This window comes from Cavia porcellus, unplaced genomic scaffold (assembly GCF_034190915.1).
Source record: "Cavia porcellus strain 051 isolate PalLab524CR breed Dunkin Hartley unplaced genomic scaffold, mCavPor4.1 scaffold_2, whole genome shotgun sequence".
NCBI classification, from domain to species: Eukaryota; Metazoa; Chordata; class Mammalia; order Rodentia; family Caviidae; genus Cavia; species Cavia porcellus.
Genome location: NW_026947485.1, coordinates 109123500 through 109146929, shown reverse-complemented (window position 1 = coordinate 109146929; position 23430 = coordinate 109123500). Strand labels below are relative to the sequence as shown.

Sequence of the window (23430 nt, the reverse complement as noted above, 5' to 3'; positions counted from 1 at the left end):
CCAGATGAGAATCAAATCCTAGGTCATGTCTAAACCATGCCTTCACAAATAGAACTAATTAGAGAATACCTTTCGCTACCAAGGGCTCCTTTGTTAAATCATAGTAAAGATAGCTCAGCACTGTGCATGGCTGTTCCCTCATATATGTCAAACATCTAAATCTCAGGATCACCTGGAATTTATAATGGAAAGGTTCTAATTCCTTCCTCAGAATGAAAATCTTAGAAGTAACTTTAAGCTGGAGTTTCTAACTCTTAAAGAGTTAGAAATTAAATTAAATTTCTGCTACCTGAGTGTGCTGATGTGAGTGTCTTAGGATTTTAGTTTTGCCTGGAATTTAGTGGTTAGTATTCAATTAACATTCCTCATCTAGTTATGAGGCATGCCAGCCACCAGTCTTCCTGTGACCTTTCCTTTCAACTGAGTGCTATAACAGCACAACCCTTGTATAACTTTTTCCAGGAATTATAACAGGTTGTACCTATCAGACGTGTGATGTGGGCAGCAAGACAGACCAGAGCTAGTCGCTGTCTGCCTGGCTTGCTTTTTCTGGCTGTCTTGGAAACTAGATCCAGTAAGAAGCTGAAGGTAACTGCCCTGTCCAAATTCAGTCATCAGTCACCACATACTCCTTGGCTAGCTGCACATTCTTTCATAGACCATTTGCTGCATGTGTGAGAATAATGTTGTTACTGTTCGGGAGATGTTTGCTGAATCCAACAGGAAATCAATCCTTTCCCTGTTTACCTTAACTGCCATGCCTAGTAAAGGGGATGATAGAGTTGAGAAGCAAAAAGATAGAGGAGAGGAAGGAAGAAAGTACTTCTTTGTATTCATAGAGGGCACCGCCTGGACTGGAGAAGTCCTTTTGACTTCCCTCATGAAGCTCTTGTGATATGGGAAAGAGTACTATTATAATCTGCTTTGCCTGCAACCATTCATTTTGGGTTTGCAGCCTGTAATGCAGAAGTTGACAGATCTTAGATTTTACCTTCTTAGGCTTTTCATTCCATAACCTTTCCAGCGTGTTTTAGCATTAAGCACAGGAAATGAACCTGAAAAGCAGACAATAGGCTAATATTTGATTAAAGAAATGTACATGAGTAATACAAATGCCCCATGTATCCTTATCTCCATTGAGAGGGAAGAGGGATAGTGTGCTGGGAACTGTACATAATCACAGCTGGTCTTGGCTTTATAGCAATCTATAATGAGAAACTTTTATTGCAATAATGTGTCAGACTTATAAAGATATCTCTGTGTGTCAGTACAGAGAAGATGAACATGTTTAAGAAGACCATGGGATTTATACCACCTAACTAAGAGCATAGTTCTGCCACATCAAGTAGGGATGGTGGCCTTTTCCAGATTGAGTCCTTAATTAAATGTCCCCCTTCTGATTTCTCCGTAATCTTTTGTCTCTCTGACAGCCCATCTTAATGTTCCTATAGAGCTTGCTTGACCAAGGTTCTTTCCATTGCAGAAATTCATTCAACATGAAGCTGATTTGATTGTGATCTGAAGTTTAGGCCAGTCCTGAGATGTGTGGTGATCCTCAGAGAGACTGGATTGCCCGACACATTTCTTCCCTCGGCAGAGACCCTGACACAAGCTGGGATCTGTATTACCTCAAGCCTTCTGCTGCTTTGCAAAGGGAGGCCGTATCTGACCACTTCTGTGAAACTTGCTCCTTCTCAAGCATTCAGTAACTGCTGGTGTTGACTCATCAGGAAGTAATGTAATTCCTGAGGCTTAAATTAGGGTATTAGAAACACCCAGCTATATGGCAGGGTAAAGGTAAAAACACTAAGGAGCACACTCCTGGAAGTATGAGAAGTGAGTGCTAAATGAGGACAAGGTGAGGGATTGCACTCAACAGCCTCTGCCATTTGTATCTGACAGTTACATTTATTCACCCCCTCCTGGAGAACTAGCCCCACTTTCTGTATATTTAGGTACATTTTCATAGTACCGCTTAGATCGGGGACTGTGCCCATAGTAAACCCCTATGGAACTGAGAGCTCCAGAAGCCAGGAACTCTGCAGTAGGTTTCAGGAGAGATTAGGTGGCCTTATAGAAGAGGAACTTAGTTGACCAAAGCCTGAAAACCATATTTTGTAGACGACAGGTTCTCCAGGGACAGGCCCAGAGCCATCATGAGGGAGCAGTATCATTCAGGTTTGGTGATTGTACCATCAAAAGACTTCCTGAGTATCCTTTTGGTGCCCTTTGGAATTGGCCCCTTTTACTTTTGGGTCAGGACCTTGAAGGACTTGGCTCCAATAAGTTGAGGTATCTGGTGTGTGGGCAGCAGCTGGTATGGCTTCAGATAAGGTTATTCCTGAGTCGCTCCTGCTCCAGGAAAAATTCTGCATTGGCTCGGTACGAATCTCCTGGGGGCCAAAAGAAAATAGCTAGGTATCCAACCCCACCACAGTCTCATTCCTTCCCTGACAGCTTCACACAGGACCCATTTTGCTCAGCTAGTTCTTCGTATCTGCTCAGTTCAGGGCACACACACTAGTAATTCTCCAGAAACAGACTGTTAGGAACAAGAGTTTGCTGAGTGGAAGGGGCTATGGTGGAACTACTTTGCTGCCTTCCCTGGTTAATTTTGTGCTTTTTGTTGTTTTCTCTGGGAAATTGACCCCAACAGGTCCGGCATTTCTTCTGCTCTGTCCTGTGCTTTGGGCAGTGACAGTCTGTGACTCCAGCTCCAGCCAGGGTCACCGCCCTTCACAGTGTGCTTTCACCTGGCTTCATGACATATATTCCTCCTTTAGGCTCAGAAGGGATAAAGTTTTCTACTGCTTATCCCTAGATACCTCAGCATCCCTTATTCATCCTATGTCACAGACTCACACTTCTGTAAATAATTCTTTGTTGCACAACTTGAGACTGACCTGGATGTGCCCTGGGTTTTCTGCTAGGATTCTAATGGGTTTCTAATCATTAGCAAAAGGACCTGAAGAATACCTGTTTTTCTTTCCTTCCTCACTGCTCCAGCTGCATGCAGTCTTAGTGTACTGCCTCCATATGCACAGCACTGGACTTCAGTTCATGGTTCCTCTCATATTCTTTATTTAATGTCAGCAAGCATCTACTTGGTCACCCAAATTGAAAACCATAAGCCCTTCCTCTTCATTCTGTCTCCCAGCTGTTAACTTCCAGAGTAATTTTTTGTTTCCTTGACTGATATTTGTCATGGAAAAAAGTCCATTCTCTTTAAACAATCATAGCCCTCCCTGGAAAGAACTAGTAGGTTGGAAGTTCATGGCCCTGTTTCACAAAAGAGAAAACCTTGGTTATTTCCTCACTGTCCTACACCTAGAAAGTGATAGTTTTGGATTTGGTACCCAGTCTAGGGAAGATGTCTTAAGTTCAGTGCTGTTTTACTCCTCCCTTTAGTGTCTTCTGCACCTCTTCCAAAACCCTGCTCAAATTCTGGGTCCTCTCTGAAACCTCTCTGGCCTCCAAGTTGCTGTCTCTCGGCTTATTCCACATTTATTTCATATCTGTTTAGCATAGTATTGTATATGGGCACACCCTCTATGACACTGTTCTATCTTCAGTGCCACTGCAGAATTCAGTACAGTAGGAGACCTTAACGGTGACTGAAGGAGCACCTCTGTCCTACTGCACCCCACACATGTAGCATGGGAATACACATAGTCCCTGACAAACCCTGACATTTTAAAAGCATTAAAGTAGAGGGATTCTCTACTAACTAGTGCAGCAGCCTGCCTCTTACTGTGCCCATTGTTGCTGTGCCTGATACTACCAATCCTCTGTTTTTGTTCTCCTTGGACTTGTGAAGAAATTAAGCTCTGTCGCTTCCCTAGCCATTACACACACATACATACATGAGCGTGTGTGTTTAGAGTCCACCAGCCCCCTGAGCCCACCACACAATACTCATCCCTTAATAGTGGCTCAGGTACCTGTGTGGCAGTTGTGCAGCCAGACCCGTTGCCCGTCGTACTTGCAGCGGCAGCGCATCATGTTGTTGGAGAAATCAGATTCTGCCACATCATTTGTGGGATTCACAACCACCTGGGGTGAGGGAAACAACAAAATGGGTGATTTGGTTTCTGAGTTGATGTGTCAGATCCCCTGCATCTCGCATGTTAGTGTGTTTCTGTTTGTTTCGTTAATCTTTACAGTCACCCATCAGGTAGGACTTTCTGTCTGCATTTTACAGGTGGATGCATTGCCCATGTCCACTGAAGGATTCAAACCCAAAGCCCTGAGATCCCTATAAGTGTTCTTTCCCCATGGCACAGCCCCTTCAAAGTCATAGGCCTGTTGGAGGCTGCATGGAAAATTCTGCCTTCCTCTTACCTGAAAGATATAGTCCCCTGGACTCACATCTGTGATGTCCACCCACTGGCAGTCAATGTCATGGCGGTAGGTATCCCAGCAGCCTACAGTCACTCCCTGCTCCCCAAAGTTGGCACATGCATAGCGCCGCTGCAGACCTATAAGGAAGAGTAGATGGTTACTGAGGCACGAAGTACGTGCTTGTGACAAAGCACTATGCTAAGGCTGTCATGTAATTGTTTAATCCTGAGGCCAGTGTTTACCAATCAGTCAGTGCCCTTAAACACGCTCAGATTCAGAACCCGAGGTCAAGTGACTTGCCAAAGTGAGAACTGGACTGTGTGACAAGGAGATTATTACTTTGGATAGTATCCTGAAAATCCTTGTTGGTCTAAAATGTGGTTGGGAGATTATAGCCCAAATGTGCTAACTTGTCTACTCATCTGTTCACCCAGCCTTCCCTCTAAAGATTGTGTACCATGCTGCTCTTTAGGGATGGAGACTGGGGATAGGCATGTAGAAATTGGACAATCCCCGGCCTCAAAGAGCTTAACAGACTGCAGCTGTTACCCAAGATCGAAATTGTCAAGCTCTTAAAAGCAATATAGAACATGTTGGGAATTCAGGAAAAAAAAAAAAAAATAGAGGCCTACCACCTAAGATTTCAGAAGGAAGAAACTGATCTCTTTTAATTGTTTTGAGTGCTCTTGCTATGCCAGTTCCAGGTGCCTAGGCTACTGAGGAAAGCAGAAGAGATCTACACTCCCAAAGGACAGAGGAGTATAACAGGGGAGATAGATAGTAGACAGGTACATAGATGCAGTTAGGAAATCATGTACCTGTCGGACAGTTTGTGTCTTCTAGACAGAAGCTGGCCTTGTGCCCTTGTGCCACCTTGGAGCCATTCAGTGTGAGCAGGTCATAGTGGGTGAAGACCTCAATGCTGTGGTAGTGTCTGCAGAAGAAGCAGAGTTAGCCTCACTGTGTTAAGAGAGTGTCTTCTGTGGAGGAGTTGGCAAGGAAGACTAAGGGACGGGGCCCCATCATTACCCAGAACAGAAAGTTGTAATACCAGGGCAGTGCTCTTTGCTCTTCCAAACCCAAGATTAGTGTGACCCATAGCCTGCTTTGCCAGCACCCCTGCTAGGCAGCAAGATACAGCTATCCCTGTCACCCAGGGTCTCAGCCCATGAGGGAGAGTGAAAGTCCTGTCTTAGTAGCCTTCAGGGTATTGGAACAAGGCTTCAGGGCCCAAGGCAGAAGGAGGAGGAACACTTGGCCCTGAGACGGCCTAGGAGCAGATGTTTTGGAGAGGGAGCTCACGGACTCCTGGCAGCCTGGGACTATGCTACCATAATTTTCAATACAGCTATAATGACAACTCTTCATCCTACAGGGAAAGGTGCTTATTATCAGGCAAGGCAAAGTCCCAAAGTCTTTAGCCATTCCTCTCAGCTTTCCCCACCCATGGCTGTGCCCTGAAAAAGTAAGTAAAAAGGTTCCCATTCTGTGTTCATCACAAGCATTGCCTCTCCTGGTCTGGAGACTCCTGATAGGGAAGGATGTTCATTGTCTCCTTTTCAGTACCAGTCTGCTCATGCTATTCTTTGGAGACCTTTCCTTGCAGCTGCAGGAACCAGCAAGCTTTCTCTGCAGAGCCAGCATCCTATTTTGGGCCTCCAGGTTTCTAGGAGTCTTTAGTTTACCTAGCTTTTAACAAGAAGGCTTAAGACCCAGTGTAGAAAATATATGTAAACTGGGCATGATAGTACACATCTATAATCCCACCACCGGGGGCCGAGGCAGGAGGCTCATGTATTCTAAAACAGCCTGGGTAGTTTAGCAACTTTTGAGACCCTGTCTCAAAGCATGATAAAGAATTGGAGATAATAGCTCAGTGCAGAGGCCCTAGGCTCAATCCTCAGTATTTAAAAAAAAAAAAAAAAAAGCAACTGTGATACCATTCTAGCAGGGAGTAACTACTGGGCATAACTTCTCTCGAACGTTACTGGGTAATGCCTCATGAGCATTGTCCACAGTTATGTCCAAGAGAGAGGATAGGGGAATGCTACTGCGACCCCTAATTCCCTGAGAGTAAGGATGGGAGATTTCTCTAACATGTACACCTCTCCTAGGAAAATTTGTTGAGGCTAGGGAAGACCAGACTGGTCCATGGACCCTGCTTTTTGTCCCCACTCTCTGGAGCCAAGGCATAGGCATGCACTAACCTGTGGCATTGGTGCCAAATCCAGCTGTGGCGTCCAGTCTTGGGACGAAAGTCAGCCCGGCCCAAGTTGTAGATCTGTGAGGAGAAGCGCAATAGGCGCCGGTGTCCATAGGGCCAATCCATGTGGTCAGCAGACTGAGAAAGGCACTTCTCTTCATGGGCACAGTACAGTAAGCTGAGGGGACGGTCCTCCAGGTAAGCCGTCTCCTGTACCAGCTGGGCGTTCATCACCAGGTCTGGAGCACCTGGGGCAGCAGAAGGCAAGACAAGAGCCCAAGCAGAGCATGGCACTTGTTCTGCCCTCCAGTATGAGCACATGCTTGTCCCTAGACCGGCTTCTCTCCAGGCCAGAAAAGAAAGGCAACTGAGTCAAGAAATGCTGATTCTACTATCAATAAAAAAGAGTAACTCATCATTGAAGCCAGGAGGCAACTCCAGGGGCATGGTTAAGATTTATCAGCTCTGGCCCCAGACCACCAGGGTTCATTCTTGGTATGACTTCTGGCTGTTCCATTTGTCAGTTCTACAATTGCTTAATCATTTGTCATTTTTTGTCATCTGAAAGATGGAAATAATAGTGATACTAATGTGATGACACTTGTCCCATGGCTAGACTGTTCTGGCCCACAATAAACATGCAATGGGTACAAGCTAGCATTTCTTTTGTAGAATATTTTTCAGGAGGTAAAGTTGCCTTGTGCAGCTTAGTGCATTTGCATCATCCTCTCAAACAGGAATCCTGTTCTAGCCCGAATGCTGCTATGGGTGTTCCTGTGTATTTCTTTTCTGAAATGTCATGAGTATTTCTAGTGCTTCGCCGTACATTAAAAGTCCCAACACCCTGGTGCCTGTGTCTCCATAGGCAGTTCAGTGGCTGTCTTTCCTGTCCTGTCACGGTGTTCTTATCTTCCTTTAAACCCACAGCCTCCTGTACTGGAACAGAAATGTGGAGAGCCACAGTTGTTGCCATGTAATCTCAAAAGAGAAAAGGTGCCCTTTCTTAGTGCTTGTCTGTGAAAAACCAAGTGGCCCAGTTTAGGTATTTGGGCAGAAGCATCCTCTGGGTGGACCCACATACTGATGCAGGGAGTGGGGATACTGGCTTATATCAGTGGCTGGACTTTGAGAGTGCTTTGCTGTCACCTACACTGTCACTGAAAATGGTCTTGAAATTCTTGTGTTGTATTTTGGAGAAATCCAGAATATGCCCACTGACAAATCCCAGAGCACTTGAGGGAAAGTAGGAGAGCTTTCAGAACAGAGGAATAAGGAGAAAAGTCATGAGAAAAGCTCCAGAGGACAGAAACAATAGCCACAGAAGCTGTCCATCAATTGACTGGCTGCCCAGGTTTGGGAAGCATCAAATGTATTCAAGCAGACGGCTGCCACTGGAGGAAGGAGGACAGGCAAAGGCCCAAGGTTTTCAGGAAGGGGATGCTGAGTTGAGAGCAGGCCCCAGCCTGCTCTGAGGCTTTGACACAGTGAAGGCCCCACTGTGATGCCCCCTCAATCTGCATGGGAGGGGTGATAGCCAGGCCCAGCTCTCTCCTCCAGGTGCACTGCACAGGGGAAGCCTAGCACTCTCTAGAATGCCTTGGGTCGAAGTCCGGCCCTACAAGTTGATGCTACCCTATAGCTTTTGGACTGAAAATAATTACTTTGGCACCAACCTTGTTGGTGCTGAACATGCTGAACAAAGATACTACTACTTTGAGAATTTGGGTTTGCAAGGCAGACCCTTACCACAAAATGTTCTTATCCTCGTGCCTTTTGGGAAATCTCACAGCTTAAGAAGAGTACACACAAGATAGGCCCTAGGCTCTGGTGTGCCTCACCTTTATGCATCCTTTTAAATTTTTTTCTTTACAAATGACAAGAAATATAATTTATGTTGTAACTTAGTACACATGTATATATTTCCAAGAGAAAAGAATTACCCTTAATAAACATAATACACTCTTACATTTTCTATTCTAATTTAAGTCATAATCCCAAAATTGAAAAACTCTGCATATATCCTTGTGTTTTTGCATATTGTGTTTTTATTTTCACTGCAATTCTGTAAGGTGGGCAGGGCAGGCTTGTATCCTGATGTGATAGGTGATTTGGCCACACATCTGGAAAATGAAGTTGGTGCTTCCACTACCCAAACCTGCCCAGCACCCAAGGCCTTTTGATGGGGAGCAGAGGCCTACTTGTCCACACCCTCTGAGCCCTCCCATTACTCACTGTTGGTACAGGAGACTCCTGCTGAAAAGCGCCCAGTGCCATGGGAGCAGTGCACAGGCCCATGCCTCTGACACTGCTGCAGGGCCAACTCCGTCCCTGAGCAGTGTACCCCACTCATCACCACTTCGCCAGCCTCTGGTGTCCCCTGCCAGTACCAGGTGTCCTAAGAAAACAGCCAGTACCACCCAGTCAGAGCAGAGAGGTGCCTTAGGAGTCATCTCAAATGCCCATCTGCAGCCTAGACCCCATTACCCGACCCATACAAAGCTAGGCCCTGACTGGACCTGAAAATTGTCATTGATGAGAACCTCTACCTCTGGGACAGTCCAAGTTGCATTTAGACCCATCTGACATTAGAAATTTCTTCCATGTACTGAGGCAAAACCTGCAGCCCATGGCTTCCATTAGGCCCTGCTCCTAGATGGCAGTCCTCCTCTGGGGTCTTAGTGGGCAAGCCTGTCCCTTCCTCCCACTAGGTGGTGTGTTCCTCACAGCCTCAGCATTGTGCTCCAGCTGTGCCTGTTCTCCAGTGAGAGAACAGGTCATAGTGGAAGGCTCCGCTGCAGCCATGTTCAAGACCTCTAGCTTTGTTCCTTTGTATGCAGTGAATCTTCCTTATTTGCTCCAGACTGCCACTGGCTGGGTCCAGTCTTGCATCCGTTTTTATCTGGGCTTCTACAGTAACTAGCCTTCTGAGTGTGTTTCCCTGCATTTGGCTTAGTCACCACCCCAGCTGTTTTCCAGACTGCAAAGGAAGAGAGCTTTTACGCCTCTGGATTAGAGCTTGTGAAAGGTCTTGCCCCTGCCTTTTTCTCCACCCTCAAATGTCACACCAATCTCCTTTGACAGCCTCACTGCAACCATGGGTCCCTGATTTCTTCAACTGATTGAAGCTTTCTTGGGCCATAGGGGCTTTGTGGGGGCTGTTTATTCCTCTACCTCATCTAGCTCACTTCTGTTTGTCTTTCCTACAGATACTCCTATGTATTTTGTATGAACGTTTTACTAATGATAACCTTAGTCACTCAACTGTATGCTCTGCAAGTCAAGGACTATCTTGTTCACCTAGTATCCCAAGCATGGAGCGTTATATCAGCCCAGAATTTCAATTAATTGTTGAATGAATGAATGAATGAAGTGCCAGCATTTCTAGCACAGGAAGTTTTGGTTTTCTCAGTCTAGGAGGCTGAGGGTTATAGGGAAGAAGAAAGACATGGACCTACCTTGATAGCAAAGTTGGCAAAACCTAGGCCGAGCTGTCGGCAGACCACCATGGCCTCACTGAGCTCCCAGTGGTCACTGCACACGGTCCCCCAGCGTCGGACCCCATTCACCTCCACTTGCACCTCCACCACGCCCTCCTCGCGGCTTCTCCCACCTGCCAAGCGCACCTACGGTGGTCAGAGTTGTGTGAGGGTCATGGTACTTGAGGTGGGAAGAACTCAAGGCTGCAGGCCTAGAGACCCGCCAGACAGCTCACAGTGTGGTGCTAGACACACTCCCCATCTTTGGGCTGTCTGCTCTGTAAACTGATAAACTAGACAATCCTGAATGGCCCAACTGCTAGAAAAATAGAACTCAAGGTGCCTATGTAGGGCTTCCTGCCCTGGAACTTGCCCTCCTCCAACCTAAAATCCATGACTGATGACTTGCAATTTACAAAGGGCTTTCATGTCTTTCATGACATTTCAGGGCTTCACAATGACTTATGAGAGAATTAATCCTACTGTCCCCACCAGGACTGTCCCCAGAACCTTAGCATCCCATCCTACACAGCATCTTGTGCCACTCCCCAATGCTGACAACCTGTGGCCCTCACCCTAGGAATGTTCTTTGAGTGCCTGGGGGAGTGTGTGCACTTTCAGAGCACCTCTATGTCCGTGTGATATCTGAGCTCCAGGGGTAGGTGGACCTCATGGCAGGGGTACTAAACCCCCTCTCCTGAGCCCCTCCCTGCTGGACATGCTCAGACTTGAGCTCACCTGATTCTGGAAGCCCATATCTGGAATGTTGCACCTGACTGCAGCATCATTCTCATGTTGACAGCCATGCTGGGGCCGTTCCAGGGCGAGGCAGTCACTGAAGGTCTGCTCATAGCCCCTGCAGTGCACTTCACTCAGGTGGATGGGCCCCAGGCCTGGGGAAGAGGTGCTGTGTGAGTGGAATTCCACCTCTGCCCCCACTGAGACCTGACCTCCACAGATGGCTAGAACTCATGGCTACCACTAAGAGCCCATGGCATACCCAGTCCTCCTCATCTCACCCCGGCTCCTTCACTCACCTTGGCCCAGCTGGGCCCCAAACAGGGCCTCTCGTGCAGAGCCAAAGCCAAGCTGACGACATACGACGCTGGCAGAGATGAGGTTCCAGCGGTGGTCACAGATGGTGCCCCACTGGCGGTTCACAAGCACTTCCACCCGGCCCTCACCCACCTGGGCCCCAGAGCGCAGGCGCAGCTTCAGCTCCTGTTGGGAGGAAGGGGCATCAGGGAGGTGAGCCAGAGAGGCTGCATCACCACAGAGGGACCCAGGGCAGGGTTCTTCTAGCTGCCTGTGGAACCTTGATCTGCCTCTGACTTCTCATCACTATCGCCTTGAATAAACAGCATTTCTCAACTTCACTTCTCCAGTGGGGAATCCTTGCCTCTGACTCTTGGTTTTGCTATCACCCATCCGTCTCTGTGCAGCTTGTATGGAAGGGAGCTGCCCTGGCTCAGAACTCACGGTCTTGCAGCAGAAACCCTCCCCTGTCTCTACACAGCCAGCCAGCTCTCCTGGAACTGGCGACATACTGGCCAAGACCTCCTCACAGAAACACATTCAGTGTTGTGCTAGTACCACTAAATACTTGCTCATCTACTTTCTGTAACAAAGGGTTTAATGCCTCCAACCCTAGTGGCTGTAGCTGCTATTCACTGTTTTTATGGTTACCGTCTATTCATGGCAAGTGGTATCAACTTTCATTTACAGTAGGGTTATAGATGATTCCTTTGAAATAAACCCCAGGTCTCTACCATTCTATGATTTGTCTCCTTTGCCCGGTCTGGTTCCTCTCTCCTCTCCCCACAGGGTAGGGTCCTGCTGAGAGGGGACCTGGGCCTCCAGGTTGTGGTTCAAGCCCCGTGGTGCTCACCACTGCCCGGGGTTCCTTGTGTTGGGGCTTCCCCTTTGGTGAGTAAAAGCGGGGCCCTGGCACACAGCTGACTACAGCGTGCATGCCACCTGGGCAGGCTGGCCTCAGTTTGCCTTGTCCAGGAGCCACCTGCACCTGGCAGTTGGCCAGGTGGGGCTCCGTCCCCAGACAGTTGACCCGGTGGATCCAGAAGGAGTTCTTATTCACCAAGTTTTTCAACCTGGAAGACAAGGGAAATTCTGAGCAGAGGAGGCTATGGGAGGCCAAGAGAGGACAGGGGTGGGAGAAGAAGGAGGCCCTTCGTGTCACACCTCTGTTTACCCTCCCCCAGGATGCTGCTCCTCACCTAGACTTGGGATCCTTCATCTTCAAATTCCAGACTTTCCTGTGGTTGGAGAAAAGAGATGGGGGTGAGGAGGAGGGGGATACAGAATCCCACTGCTAGGTTGTTCCTCAGAGTTGCCCTTAAATTTTCCCTGGACTTCATGGTCTTCAAACTCACTCACAAATCTTATTTCACTGCTGAGCTTCACAGCGGCCCTGATAAGGTGGTCACTCCACAAGTAATGGTGATCTCCATGTAACAGGGAAAGCAAGCAAGTTCCCCTGGCTTTTTCTAAAGTCAATCCTCTACTATACTGGAGCTGACCATGGAACAGGCAGCTCAAACTCACCCTCTCTTGGTCCTGATGAAAGGTAGCCTTGTGGGAACACCCTGAGGGAGAGGACCTGGGGAAAGGTCCTCTGTGGAAGATGAAGGCCTTGCTGGGGTTGGGGTGCTGCTATCCAGAGACATCCAAGCTATAATCAGAGCTGCCTTCCTCATGGGTGGCAAGTGAGTCAGCAGGGCCCACAGTGCAATTACCAGGCAGCAGGGAGCCTGGGACTCACATCCTCAGCACCCCCACGGATGGAGCCACTCTTAAGGCAAGTGACATATAAGCCAGAAATACAAGAAATTTGCAATTGCATCAGTGCCATGTGATGAACTGACCAGAATAGATGACTGGAGGTGTTGGGGGAGATCTTTCTCTCCATGAAAAACACAGACAGGTTTCATGGTCGTGGAGGCAGTGGGACTGCTATTGTGGTCCTTGTACTGGGTGATGCAGTCTGCTGCGATAGCTCACATAACTGACAGAATACTTCTATGTCTCCTCCCATAAAACTGGCCCCACCCCACGCCTCAATTACATGCAAGCTAATCAGCTTGGCTTGGATCCTACTTGAGGAAATTCACTGCAAAGTTGAGATAATTCATAGTGAAATGGATAACTTGATGCCCAGATTCATGACTCCAAACCCCAAGCTAGTGACTGGTACAGCTGAAACCAGAATGCACTTTTTCTGTACTCATGGGCAACAGTGTACACCTCATTAGTAAAATCTATCTTTCAATCAAGGATATAAAGTTTTGCACTCAACTGTTGTCGCTGCTGGACATTCTATAGCAGTCAGTGCTTTCCATGTGAATGTCAAATCAGAACCTATTTTCTGACCACTTCTAGGTGTCCCTCAGGACTTTGAAGCTCATCCTCATGTGCTCCTAACTCTTCTGAGAGATCAGTGACCCAAGAACCCCAGACACTTTCCTCAGTTGGGCTAGGTCCCTTCTGATGCAGGCATCCTGCCGTGGACAGTCTCCCCATCTGTCCTCCAGCGGTCACAGAGCCCTGAAAGTTTCCCCCCACACTCACTACTCACATATACACACACACTCTCACTCCTCACACTTGTGTACACATTACTCACATACTGAGACATCGTGTGTGTGTGTACACTCATGGATACCTCCCTCCCTCCCCACTCCCTGTCCCTCTCTGTCTGTCTGTGTCTCTCCCCCAACCCTATAGCTCCAGGATCCCACCATTCGCCTACCTGTAGTAATAGCTGTTGACAGGCACTTGGCTGGGGAAACCCAGCATCCCGCACACCACTCTGCTGTTGTTCATGGTCCAGCCCTGGTCACACACTTGTCGCCAGTGGCCCTCATATCGTACCTCCACGACACCCTCAATCACTGGGCTGTGCCGCTTGGCGCTGGCAAGGACAGGTTTGAGCCGCACTTCCTCCAGCCGCCGGCCCTGCAGTGTGCACAGTCACCATGGGCCTTGTCCCCAGTGTCTTGTGGGGCGCTGTAGGTCTTCATCAGGAAAGGCCCTGGCTCAGAGCTCTTACAGAGCTCCTGGGTCTCGCACTGCTAAGGCCTGGAACCCAAGCCCCAGAGAGCAGAAGGCATTCACTAAAGCTCACAGAGTAAGCAGGGGGCAGAACCTTTTTGTCCAGGCTTTTTGCCTCATCTCCTTATTAAACTGGAGAGAAAGAGGCAGATCTGTGCCCTCCTTGCCTTCAGGACAGGAGCTCTCGGGGTTTGAGAGTCTTCTTCTAGATGTGGGGGGGCCTTCTTCATGGCACCCTGGGGACAGCTGATACAGGCACAGAAAAGCTGTTTGAGACCACCAGCAGGATTCTTTGTCCCGCAAGACCTGCCATCCCAGCCCTGGGTGACTTAGATCCAGGGAGCCCCCTTGGTGGCCTGTTACACTCAGTGGGATAGGGCCAGCTGTCCTCAGACAGAAGCTACCCAGCAGCAGAGAGTGGTAGTCCAAGCCTTTCCCTGCCCACTCCTGTTGTTTGGTTTGGGCTGTTTTTAGCCGAAGGTTGTTTGTGCTGGGAAGAGGCAGCAATTGTGGCCAGGCCTGTGGATGAAGCAGCCTCCTTCCCCCTCTGCACTTGCCTTATGGGGAACAGTTTCTATGACTCATGGCATGCCTGGCCTCTGACCCCTGGCCTGCCCTCCACCAAACTGGGGCCCTCTCTCTCTCTGTGCACCTGCTCCGGGCTGGAGCCCAGGGCTGCTGCTCAGCCCAAGCTTGGTCCTTGTTCGCCTCCTCCAAATTCATTATCCAAGAGGATCTCTCCACCATGCAATGCTCAGCTCAGGCCAGAACCAGCCTCCTCACCAGGGGCCCAAGGGCATTGGAGACCCTCTCCGAGAGGAAGCCACGCTGGCGCTGGGGGTGGCACACCACTCCAACATCTTCTGAGTGGCTGCAATCACTGACACCCCAACCATTAGACTTGCACTGGTCCAGAGTACTCTCGGTGCCCAGACAGCGTACATTGTCCAGCCAGATGGGCCCTATGGAGGAAGGGATGGGCGATGCTCAGGAATGGACACAGCAAGGCAGGCCACAGCTCTGCTCTTGAATAGGATCTCACTTATCAGTCTCCTCTAAGTGCTGAGTGGAAAGTAGGGGGAAGAGAGGAATTGATCCTTCAGGGGTTTTAGTATCCACCGTCCTGCCCACCGCTTCCTTCTGGTGTCAGGTCCTTGGAGTTGGTTTTTGGAAAACTGCAGGTAGGTCTGTGAACTAGATATGCACGTTCACTCATCCATCCATTCAGTGTGTCCTAAGTACCTACTGTGTCACTCACTACATCCATGGAACTTAAAAATAATTCACTTATGGTGATGTGGTGGCCCCATTATAAGAGAGAATGGGAGGGTCAGAATGGGGTACTCTATAGCTAGGGCACTCAGGAAGGCTGTTATGAGGGAGGTCATCTGAGCTAGCATTAAGGGGTGGTGGGCTTTGGCATGTTCCGTTTGTGCTTCAGTTGGCCCGCCCCCTCCCCGCCAGAAGACCGCCTCATCTTGCGTCCTGCGGAGCAGCAGCATCACTCACCCTCCCCTTGGCCATACTTGGCACTGTGGGCCCAGGTCAAGGCAGACTCAAAGCCCAGCTGGCGGCAGGCTACCGTGGCCTCCTGGAGAGTGAAGTCATCATCGCACACGGTGCCCCACTGGCCCTGGTGTAAGACCTCCAGGCGGCCTTCCTCTGGCCTGCTTGCTGGACCCACCAGACGGAGCTTCTTGGTGCCTGGTGCCTGTGAGCTGTGGAGAGGAGCCTGGCCTAGCAGCAGCAGGAACAGAAAGAGGGTGGCTGGGGGGGACCACGTCATGATGACATCAAGGGCACCTGGAAATAAGTAAACAGTAGTCACCAACTTTATTCCTGACCTTAAGTTTGTCAGCAATGCACAGGAAAGAAGAGGAAAAGGGGCTTATGCTTCAAGAAATGGGGGAGCCCTCAGGGGCATCCTTAAGTCAGGAATATCTACCCCAGGGTTATTGCCCTTTCCTACCTTCTGATGTCCCAGAACCCTAAGCAAAAGTGTAAAATGCTACCTTCACACACAAGGCACATGGAATGCTGGGATGGAAAGAGTTATTAAGGAATCAAGGTCTTTCCCACTGATTTGTTATATGGCTTGGCCAAGTCTATTAAACTCTGGTGGTCCTAATTTCTAATTTCTAAATTGAAGAGGCCAAGACAAATATGGTCTAGTATCTCCAGGTTGGATGGCCTGTAACAGCCCCAGGTCTATCTAGGTGTAAGCTTCATGCCTTAATGTAACAAGCACCTTTGAAGTACTGTACTTGCTTCTAGTCAGTTCTTAGGCGGTGTGCTGTGACACAGAAAGGAATACCTCAAATACCGCCTCTATGCTCACAATGCAGAGAAGAGAAATCAGGGGAGACTTTCAAAGAAGGAACTCTTAACCTAGGCCTTGTTGGATGAGTAAGAGTTTGCCTGGGTGGGTAAAGGGGAATTATAGGTAGAGAGAAACAGATAGTAAAGGAGGGAAGAGAGAGAGGCAAATTTGTGCAGAGCAGTGAGTGCTCACCTTTTGGCCCTGCCACAGCATTACAGTCTTGGAAGGGAGAGAGAGAGCAAACTGGCCTAGGTTGGCAAAGGCTGTCTGTAACATGCACACGCCTCTGGATGACAGGCCTGGTGAGCTCATCACATTGTGACTGGTAAAGCTGCCAGAGACCTCTGGAGCCACCATTCCTGATGTCCCTCCAGCCCAGCTCTATGCTGATAGGGAGCTGAGGCTCCCTGGAAAAGTGACTGAAGGTTGGGTCCCAGGTTCCCTACCCAAGTGCTTGTGCCTTTGAAAGCTGACTGTGAGAGCCTCTTTCCGCAGCCACGAGAATCACTCAACACTCACTCAGAGGGCCTCAGGTCCCTGCCTCTCTTGTCCCCACAGCTGGTACCAGTTAAGAGTCACTTGTTAATCCTCTGATACCCAACAGAGGACTGGGACTAGAAGTGTACCAGATGGGCTCAAGGAATGATGTTCTACTGGAGCAGTAACTTTGTGTTGTGCCTCCAGTGCCCAGAATAGTGCCAGGTATGGGTATCACTCAGAAATATCCACAGCTGCATGGGTTGAAGGTGCTACATCACAGTACTTGAGTATGGTCTAGGCAGTTGGACTGCCTAGTTTCAAATTTTACTTCCCGAATTAGTGTGTAGGTGATGTGGGGGCTAACTTGTCATGGTTCTAGTGTGCCCTTCTATAAACTGGAATAACAATGGTATGTACTGCATAGGATTATTGTGAAGACTGATGATTGAATACGTGCTAAGCCTTTATAAGAGCAAGCTCTTGATAACAGAATATTATTGTCATTGTAACAGCTGCAACAGAACCATTGGATTCCATCAGTATCACACCTCCCCCCTTTTTTGTACAAAGAAGGAAATTGAGACCACATCTTCTCTTAGCTGCCAGGGCCTTGGTACCCTTATCTGCCACATTCTCCAGGTCTACCTATCCCCTCGATTCACACTGCCGAGGCCAGATCGCCATCCCTTTCCTGGATGGCTATCATTAATAGAGTGCTCCCACTGTTTCCCAAATCCCCTTCCCCTCCCTGGAGCTCCCCTGAGGAGTAGACACCAGGAATGAGCCACACCAAAGTCGATACTTGAGGAAATATTCTCGAGGTGACAAGACCACCAATTCAACCCTACAGAAAGTATTGCAGGATATTCTAAAAAAACAAAAATACAAAGAACCCAGAAATAGGGGCGGGGAGGCCACAACGAATGGAGCAGAGAACAAAATGAAGAAGAAGACAAACTGACAGCTACTGACAGAAAAAGAGCTCAACAGAAATGAGACAGAAGATTGGATGATAGGAACAGCTTTTTTTTGGAGAAAATGACATTTTAATAGGTAATGCTGATTTAGTACCATCTTGTTTTGAAGTCTCATCTAGCTTTTGTTCTTCTGTCTCCAATGGTCTAAACAGGTTGTATCTTATTGGATTTTGTTATGTACGATAGTATAAGGAAAAACCTTTTAAAGACAAGGAGATTATACAGAGACCATTGTTCATTTTCTGTTAGTCGATTCTAAATGCTCTATAATGCTGTCATTCTCTTAAATGGATTCACATTGTTTTGATATACTTAATGCTACAGTATATGAAGTTGTACTCAAGGACTTCAGGGAGGGAGTCAATATGGTAACTATTTTTGGGGTCAGGATTAGCTGGTGGGGAAACACTATTCTGCTTAAATGGTTATGTTTTGATCTGCCCTGTTTCGCTGTTATGCCCTCCTTTTTCTCAATCTCCACTCCATTATTTACTTTTTTATTTTTATCCACTTAATTAAAGGGAAAAATATAGCAGGATATAATATAGTAACCCACTTTGACTTTCTATTATCTCGATTTGAAGCCCTGTATTACTCTCACCATCTTGCTTTTGACTAAGGTTCCTCTATTCTGTTTTGCTGGATAGTATCAGGTTCGAAAGTTTAGGTATCAGCTGAGAAGATAATGAGATTCATTATAACGCCCATTCTCGTTGACTTTTATCTACTTTTGAAGACCTACAATATCTCCAATGTTTTGGTTTTGTCGGTTTTATTCTTTACGGTTTTGTTCAATTGTATTACAACTAATGATATAGGCAATTCTATTAGAAATAGCAGGAGGCATTATGGTAACCATTGTTGATCACCTTGTATTATGTTTTTATATTATCTATTATGTCCACCCTTTTGACTTGACCGATTCTGTTCTGTTATGTCACATTTGGTTTTACTCTCTTCCAAAAAAGCAACAAGAACCGTGGGAGCAATGAAACCCAGAATGTGTAATAGTCACTGTACAAAAGAGAGGAAAAGAAAGTGCTCTAAACTATATAACTGCATGTATATTTAAATGTATAAGATAGAAAATGATAGCACAGAGTTTTATTGGATCATTGAACAGAACTGTTTGCAGTATCATTGTTGGAATGTCCACTCTACAATGCTTTAATTTTGTGACTTAATTATTTCTAAGATGGCAATATGTAATCCATTAACTAGTGATCTCCTACTGCGCATTTTTTTATTCTGTAAATCTGTATAACTTGTACCCCTTCACTGTTTTTTTTGCTTTCTTTTCTTTTCTCCTTAAATAAAAATTAATAAAAAAAATAAATAAAAAAAAAAAAATAAAACAAAGTGAGTGCAAGGCCATCCTATATTGCATAGTGAAACCCTGTCTCAAAAAGACAAAAAAACAAAATAAAATAAAGTAAGTTTTCCAAAAAAAAAAAAAAAAAAAAAAAAAGAAGGATTTGGCTCAGGGCTGTCACCATGAGGACCTGCTAGTCACACCAAGTCTGGGCTGAGAGGTAACTTTACCTCCCCACCACCTTCCTGGAGTTCTACCACCAAACTGAAGGTCTAGAGTGGTGAAGGTTTGTCTCTCTGTGGTCCCCAGCTGAGACGCCTGAAAGACGAGGGGTGGGGTTAGGGGTTACATGTTCTAACGGGGCCCAGGATGGCTGGCAGATCTGCTGTTCACCTGGGGATGAAGTGCCCACAGCTTGGGGGAGGTCTTATCAGAGGCTGTGGCCAGTTCCAGGACAGCTGGCTGGCTGTGTAGAGACAGGGGAGGGTTTCTGCTGCAAGACCGGGAGTTCTGAGCCAGGGCAGCTCCCTTCCATACAAGCTGCGCAGAGACGGATGGGTGATAGCAAAACCAAGAGTCAGAGGCAAGGACAGCTCGTCTTCTCAGCTCCCTACACACACACACACACACACACACACACACACACACACACACACACACGTACACACACATGTACACACACATACGCGCACACACACGCACACACACCATTGCAGGGCCTTGTAGCTCTTGCTCACACTACATTTGCCTTCTCACGATTTCCTGCACTTGGCCTTCATTTTCTAGCCTCAAGGCATTGCCTTCACTGCTCCTACTTGCGTGGCCTTTCTTTCCCTCTATTTCAGGTTATCAGATTCCCACACACACTTCAACATTCAGCTCAAATGCTACTTCTCTCACTGAGCTCCCCCATTTTGCTAGCACTTTGTGTGTCTGCCTCCTAATTGCACAGCCAGCCCTCAGCTGTCTGGTCCCCCAGATGAGCACAGAGAAGAGGAAGAGGACTAGCCTAGCGTCGGCCCTCAGAGAGGGAGGCAGCCTCCACAGTGGTTCTTTTCCAAGTGAAGGAAACAGACAGGGAAAGAAGGCAAAGGAGGTGCGAAGATAAGGAAGAAGAAAGCTGAACATTTAAAAATATTTATTTAATATTTATCTCCATTTCACAGATGAAAAGATGAGGCCCCTGAGTACAGTAACGTGCCCAGCAGGTAGCTGGACTCAAAGCTACCTTCAAGTGGACTCGAAGCCAGGCTCTCCACACGGCCAGCGTTGGATGTTAGAAAGGAAGAGGGAAGGGCAACAGGGAGCTGAATGGACTGCGACCTGTTGCTGGTTGATTTATGACCTGGGCTGTATTTAGTATGGTAAAGAGCACCCCAGTGGGCACCAGCACTGAGTGCCAACAAGTGACAGCCCAGGACCTTGTGGTTCCAGGCAGAGACACCTGCTCCAGGTGTTGCCAGGGAACACTGGCACCTGGCCTGACCTAGCCGGGGAAGAGCAGTCTGGATGGCAAATGCCTAAGGGTAGCGGAGAGAGTAAGAGCACAGAGTACCGTCCTGTGACACCAGCTCTGGGGTCAATCCCAGCCCCACCTCTGTGGCTCTCTAGGAGCTAGGCTTCCTCTCTAAACCTGCACCCTCCCTGGGAGCATGGCTGTGTGGCCCTGATGCAGTACCAGCCTGGGCACCTGTGGGGCCTGGCAGAGGTGGGGGCTGAAGTCCTCTGCCTCCCTCCTGCTTTCCGGTTCCCTCTGGCCCCAGCATCGTCAGCTCTGAACTGGTTCCTTGGAGAGTCCAACTCTGCCTTGGCTCTTCTCCAAGTCTGGGGAGTGAATTTGAACCCAGCTTGCCCAATCCCCTCCCTGCTGCCTGGGTCAGAAGGCAGAGAAATGGTTACACACAGCGTTCACAAATCAGACACGCAGGCACCCTGGGGCGAGGCGCAACACCCACGAGGGCCTCTGGCCAACCTCCCCAACTTGGTCAGGGTCCCACTGGGAAAAAGACTGTGAGCAAGCACCTCGGGGCTAAGATCCACCGTCCTTGGGACCCCATCCTTCCTGGTTCCCAGCCTCCAGGAACCCCTACAAGCCTGTAGATCCAGAGAGGCAGTAAGAAACGCAGCAAGCACAGCAAGAGACAGATGCGGGGCGGGGGGCCGGGGCCGGGTCGGGCGGGGGCTCACCAGCGGGGTCTGGCGGTCTCGGAGGGGCCGGGCGAGGCGAGCAGCGCTAGCGGGTTTCCCGGCGCGCCCTGGGGGCTTTTTATGCTCCCTCCGCCCGGCCCCCGCCCGGCCTGCGGGGGGAGTCCGCCGGCCCCGCCCTGCCCCCGCGCCCCGCCCGCCGGCCCTCCGCCAGCCAGCGACTCAGGGCACCGCCCGACCCGGAGGTCCCCAGGGGAAGCGCGAGAGGGACTTGGTGGCGCAGCGTCCCCTGGAGAGGCGGCGGCACGTGCCAGCTTCTCGCAGGCCGTGTCCTGCTGTGCCAAGCGCGGTGATCGTGCCCAGCGCAGAGCTGCGTTCAGAGCCCCAGGAACGGGCCCCTCAGGAGGAGCTGGATCCCAGGAGCCTGTTGCGCAGGACCGCGTGGGAGCCTGCTTAGAAGGTGGGGGCTCAGTGCAAAGGCGATTGGAGTGAGCCCCGCAGCTGTGCTGTTTCTGCACTGCTCTGGTCCCCAGAGTTTACTGACTGCTGCCTGGGGGCGAAGCTCTGTTCTTCCCATTTGCAGTTGGGAACACTTGGCCCCAGGAGACCCGACTTGCTTCCCCAGGTGATACACAGTGAATGACAGAATTTAAATTCTCCATTATACCTTTATATAAGGTTGCATGAGGCGGTCCAGGACTTGTCAGGCTAAGGACCGAGGGTGTGGAGGAGCATGCGGGGAGAGGGTGGGAGGCAAAATGAAACGTGGAAACTGAGAGAGGAGCTGAGAGAGAAGTCCCACCTGCTCAAAGAGCACCCAACTCCTGGAGTCCAAACTAGTCCAGCACCAGTGTCCAGTTTCCTTCCCATAGTCCTGGTCCCTCTCAGTGCCAACACCCACCCTGCCCCATCTGTAAAACTGGTAGTGGGTTGCAGGCGCCTAGTTTGCTCTCTGGGCCCAGAACATTTTTGCCTGGATCTCCCTCTGGTCCCCATGGTCCCTTAGGGTCCTCCTAAAGGCTCATTCTATAAATTGGCAAAGCTTTATTGATTTTCTCCTATGTGCAGGACAGGGCGCTGGAGTGCTGGATGTTGGAGAGAGATGGGCTCCAAGTTCGTGGAGGGAGAGACAGGCCATGTGATAAATACCAGATGGCAAGGTGGACCTTGGTGACTGGTCTGCTGGGGGCCATCCATCCATCCCTGGGTGCCCGTGTCTAAGATGTCCCCACAGCGCCCCCGCCCCACCCCTGCTTGGTTCCACATTCCCAGTGATGAATCAACAGGAAAGAATGCTTGCAGCCTCGGGTCAGTGGTAGCAGCAGCAGCCCCATTCCTCCCTTGGGGACAATGAGGCAGCTGTGGACTGAGGTGCCAGGTATTCCAGGACCCCTCCCGGTGCCCAGTCACCTCTCATGCTGAGCCAGGAGCAACACGAAGGGCTGCTGCCAGTCACCCACCCAGGCTTGGCCGCCCAGATCTAAAAATACCCTGGAGAGGGTCTGGCACCAGGTAGAGCCCAGGAGATGAATGGATTTTGTCCGGAACTCCTTTAACTTGTAAGACTGCAAGGAAGCCAGGGCTGGGGAGTGGTGGGGGAAATCCCCAAGGGGTTGCTGTGAGCCCTCTTCTTCCAGAAGTGAGGGCTTGACCCTGGGCCCAGTCCCACGACCTAGTGGCTAGATATTGTCAGTCCCCATCTCCTAGGCCTTTAATGCTGTTGTGGGGGTTAGGGGTTCAATCAGAGCACCTCAGTTCATCTCAACCAACTTAGATTGGGTGGAGACTTCCTTTTCCTCCCTGTGCTGACCATGCACACACAGCTTCTGCCCAGCGCCTGTGACCCTCTACTGCATTTTTTATATGCAGGTCTATGTCCCTTGACCTCCTGATTTATCCCTAAACCCAGATTCCCTCACAGGGCCCAGCACGTAGAAAGCAGTAAGTGCTCATGGATTGAATAAATGGACGTAGTGTGTGCTGGGCCGTGGTCTGGTCCTGAGGAGGCACAGATAAGCCAAATGTAATCTTGTCTGATTCTCAAGGAGTTCACAGACTAAAGGGGAGACAAACACAAACCACCATTAGGAGAAGGTATATGGCCGTTG

General features: G+C 49.1%; 1 protein-coding gene across 3 annotated transcripts; it reads right to left on the bottom strand.

Moving 5' to 3' along the window:
* Nucleotides 1–1194: 1194 nt before the first annotated feature.
* Loxl4 (lysyl oxidase like 4) lies at nucleotides 1195–21471 on the bottom strand. Of its 3 annotated transcripts, XM_003479781.5 has the most exons (15): nucleotides 21365–21471; nucleotides 15598–15891; nucleotides 14872–15050; nucleotides 13787–13992; nucleotides 12255–12293; nucleotides 11909–12128; nucleotides 11058–11241; nucleotides 10759–10913; nucleotides 10000–10167; nucleotides 8777–8939; nucleotides 6549–6792; nucleotides 5160–5275; nucleotides 4342–4478; nucleotides 3942–4053; nucleotides 1195–2393 (listed from the first exon to the last, which is right to left on the bottom strand). In XM_003479781.5, exons 2-15 carry the CDS (start codon nucleotides 15872–15874, stop codon nucleotides 2326–2328), a joined length of 2268 nt encoding a protein of 755 aa, XP_003479829.1. In that variant the 5' UTR covers nucleotides 15875–15891; nucleotides 21365–21471; the 3' UTR covers nucleotides 1195–2325. The 3 variants fall into 3 exon arrangements, 2 of the variants coding, with proteins under 2 accessions (XP_003479829.1, XP_023417387.1); XR_010046306.1 differs by lacking the exon at nucleotides 5160–5275 and having other exon boundaries at nucleotides 2321–2393; XM_023561619.2 differs by lacking the exons at nucleotides 1195–2393; nucleotides 3942–4053; nucleotides 5160–5275 and having other exon boundaries at nucleotides 4242–4478.
* Between the last annotated feature and the right edge of the window lie 1959 nt (nucleotides 21472–23430).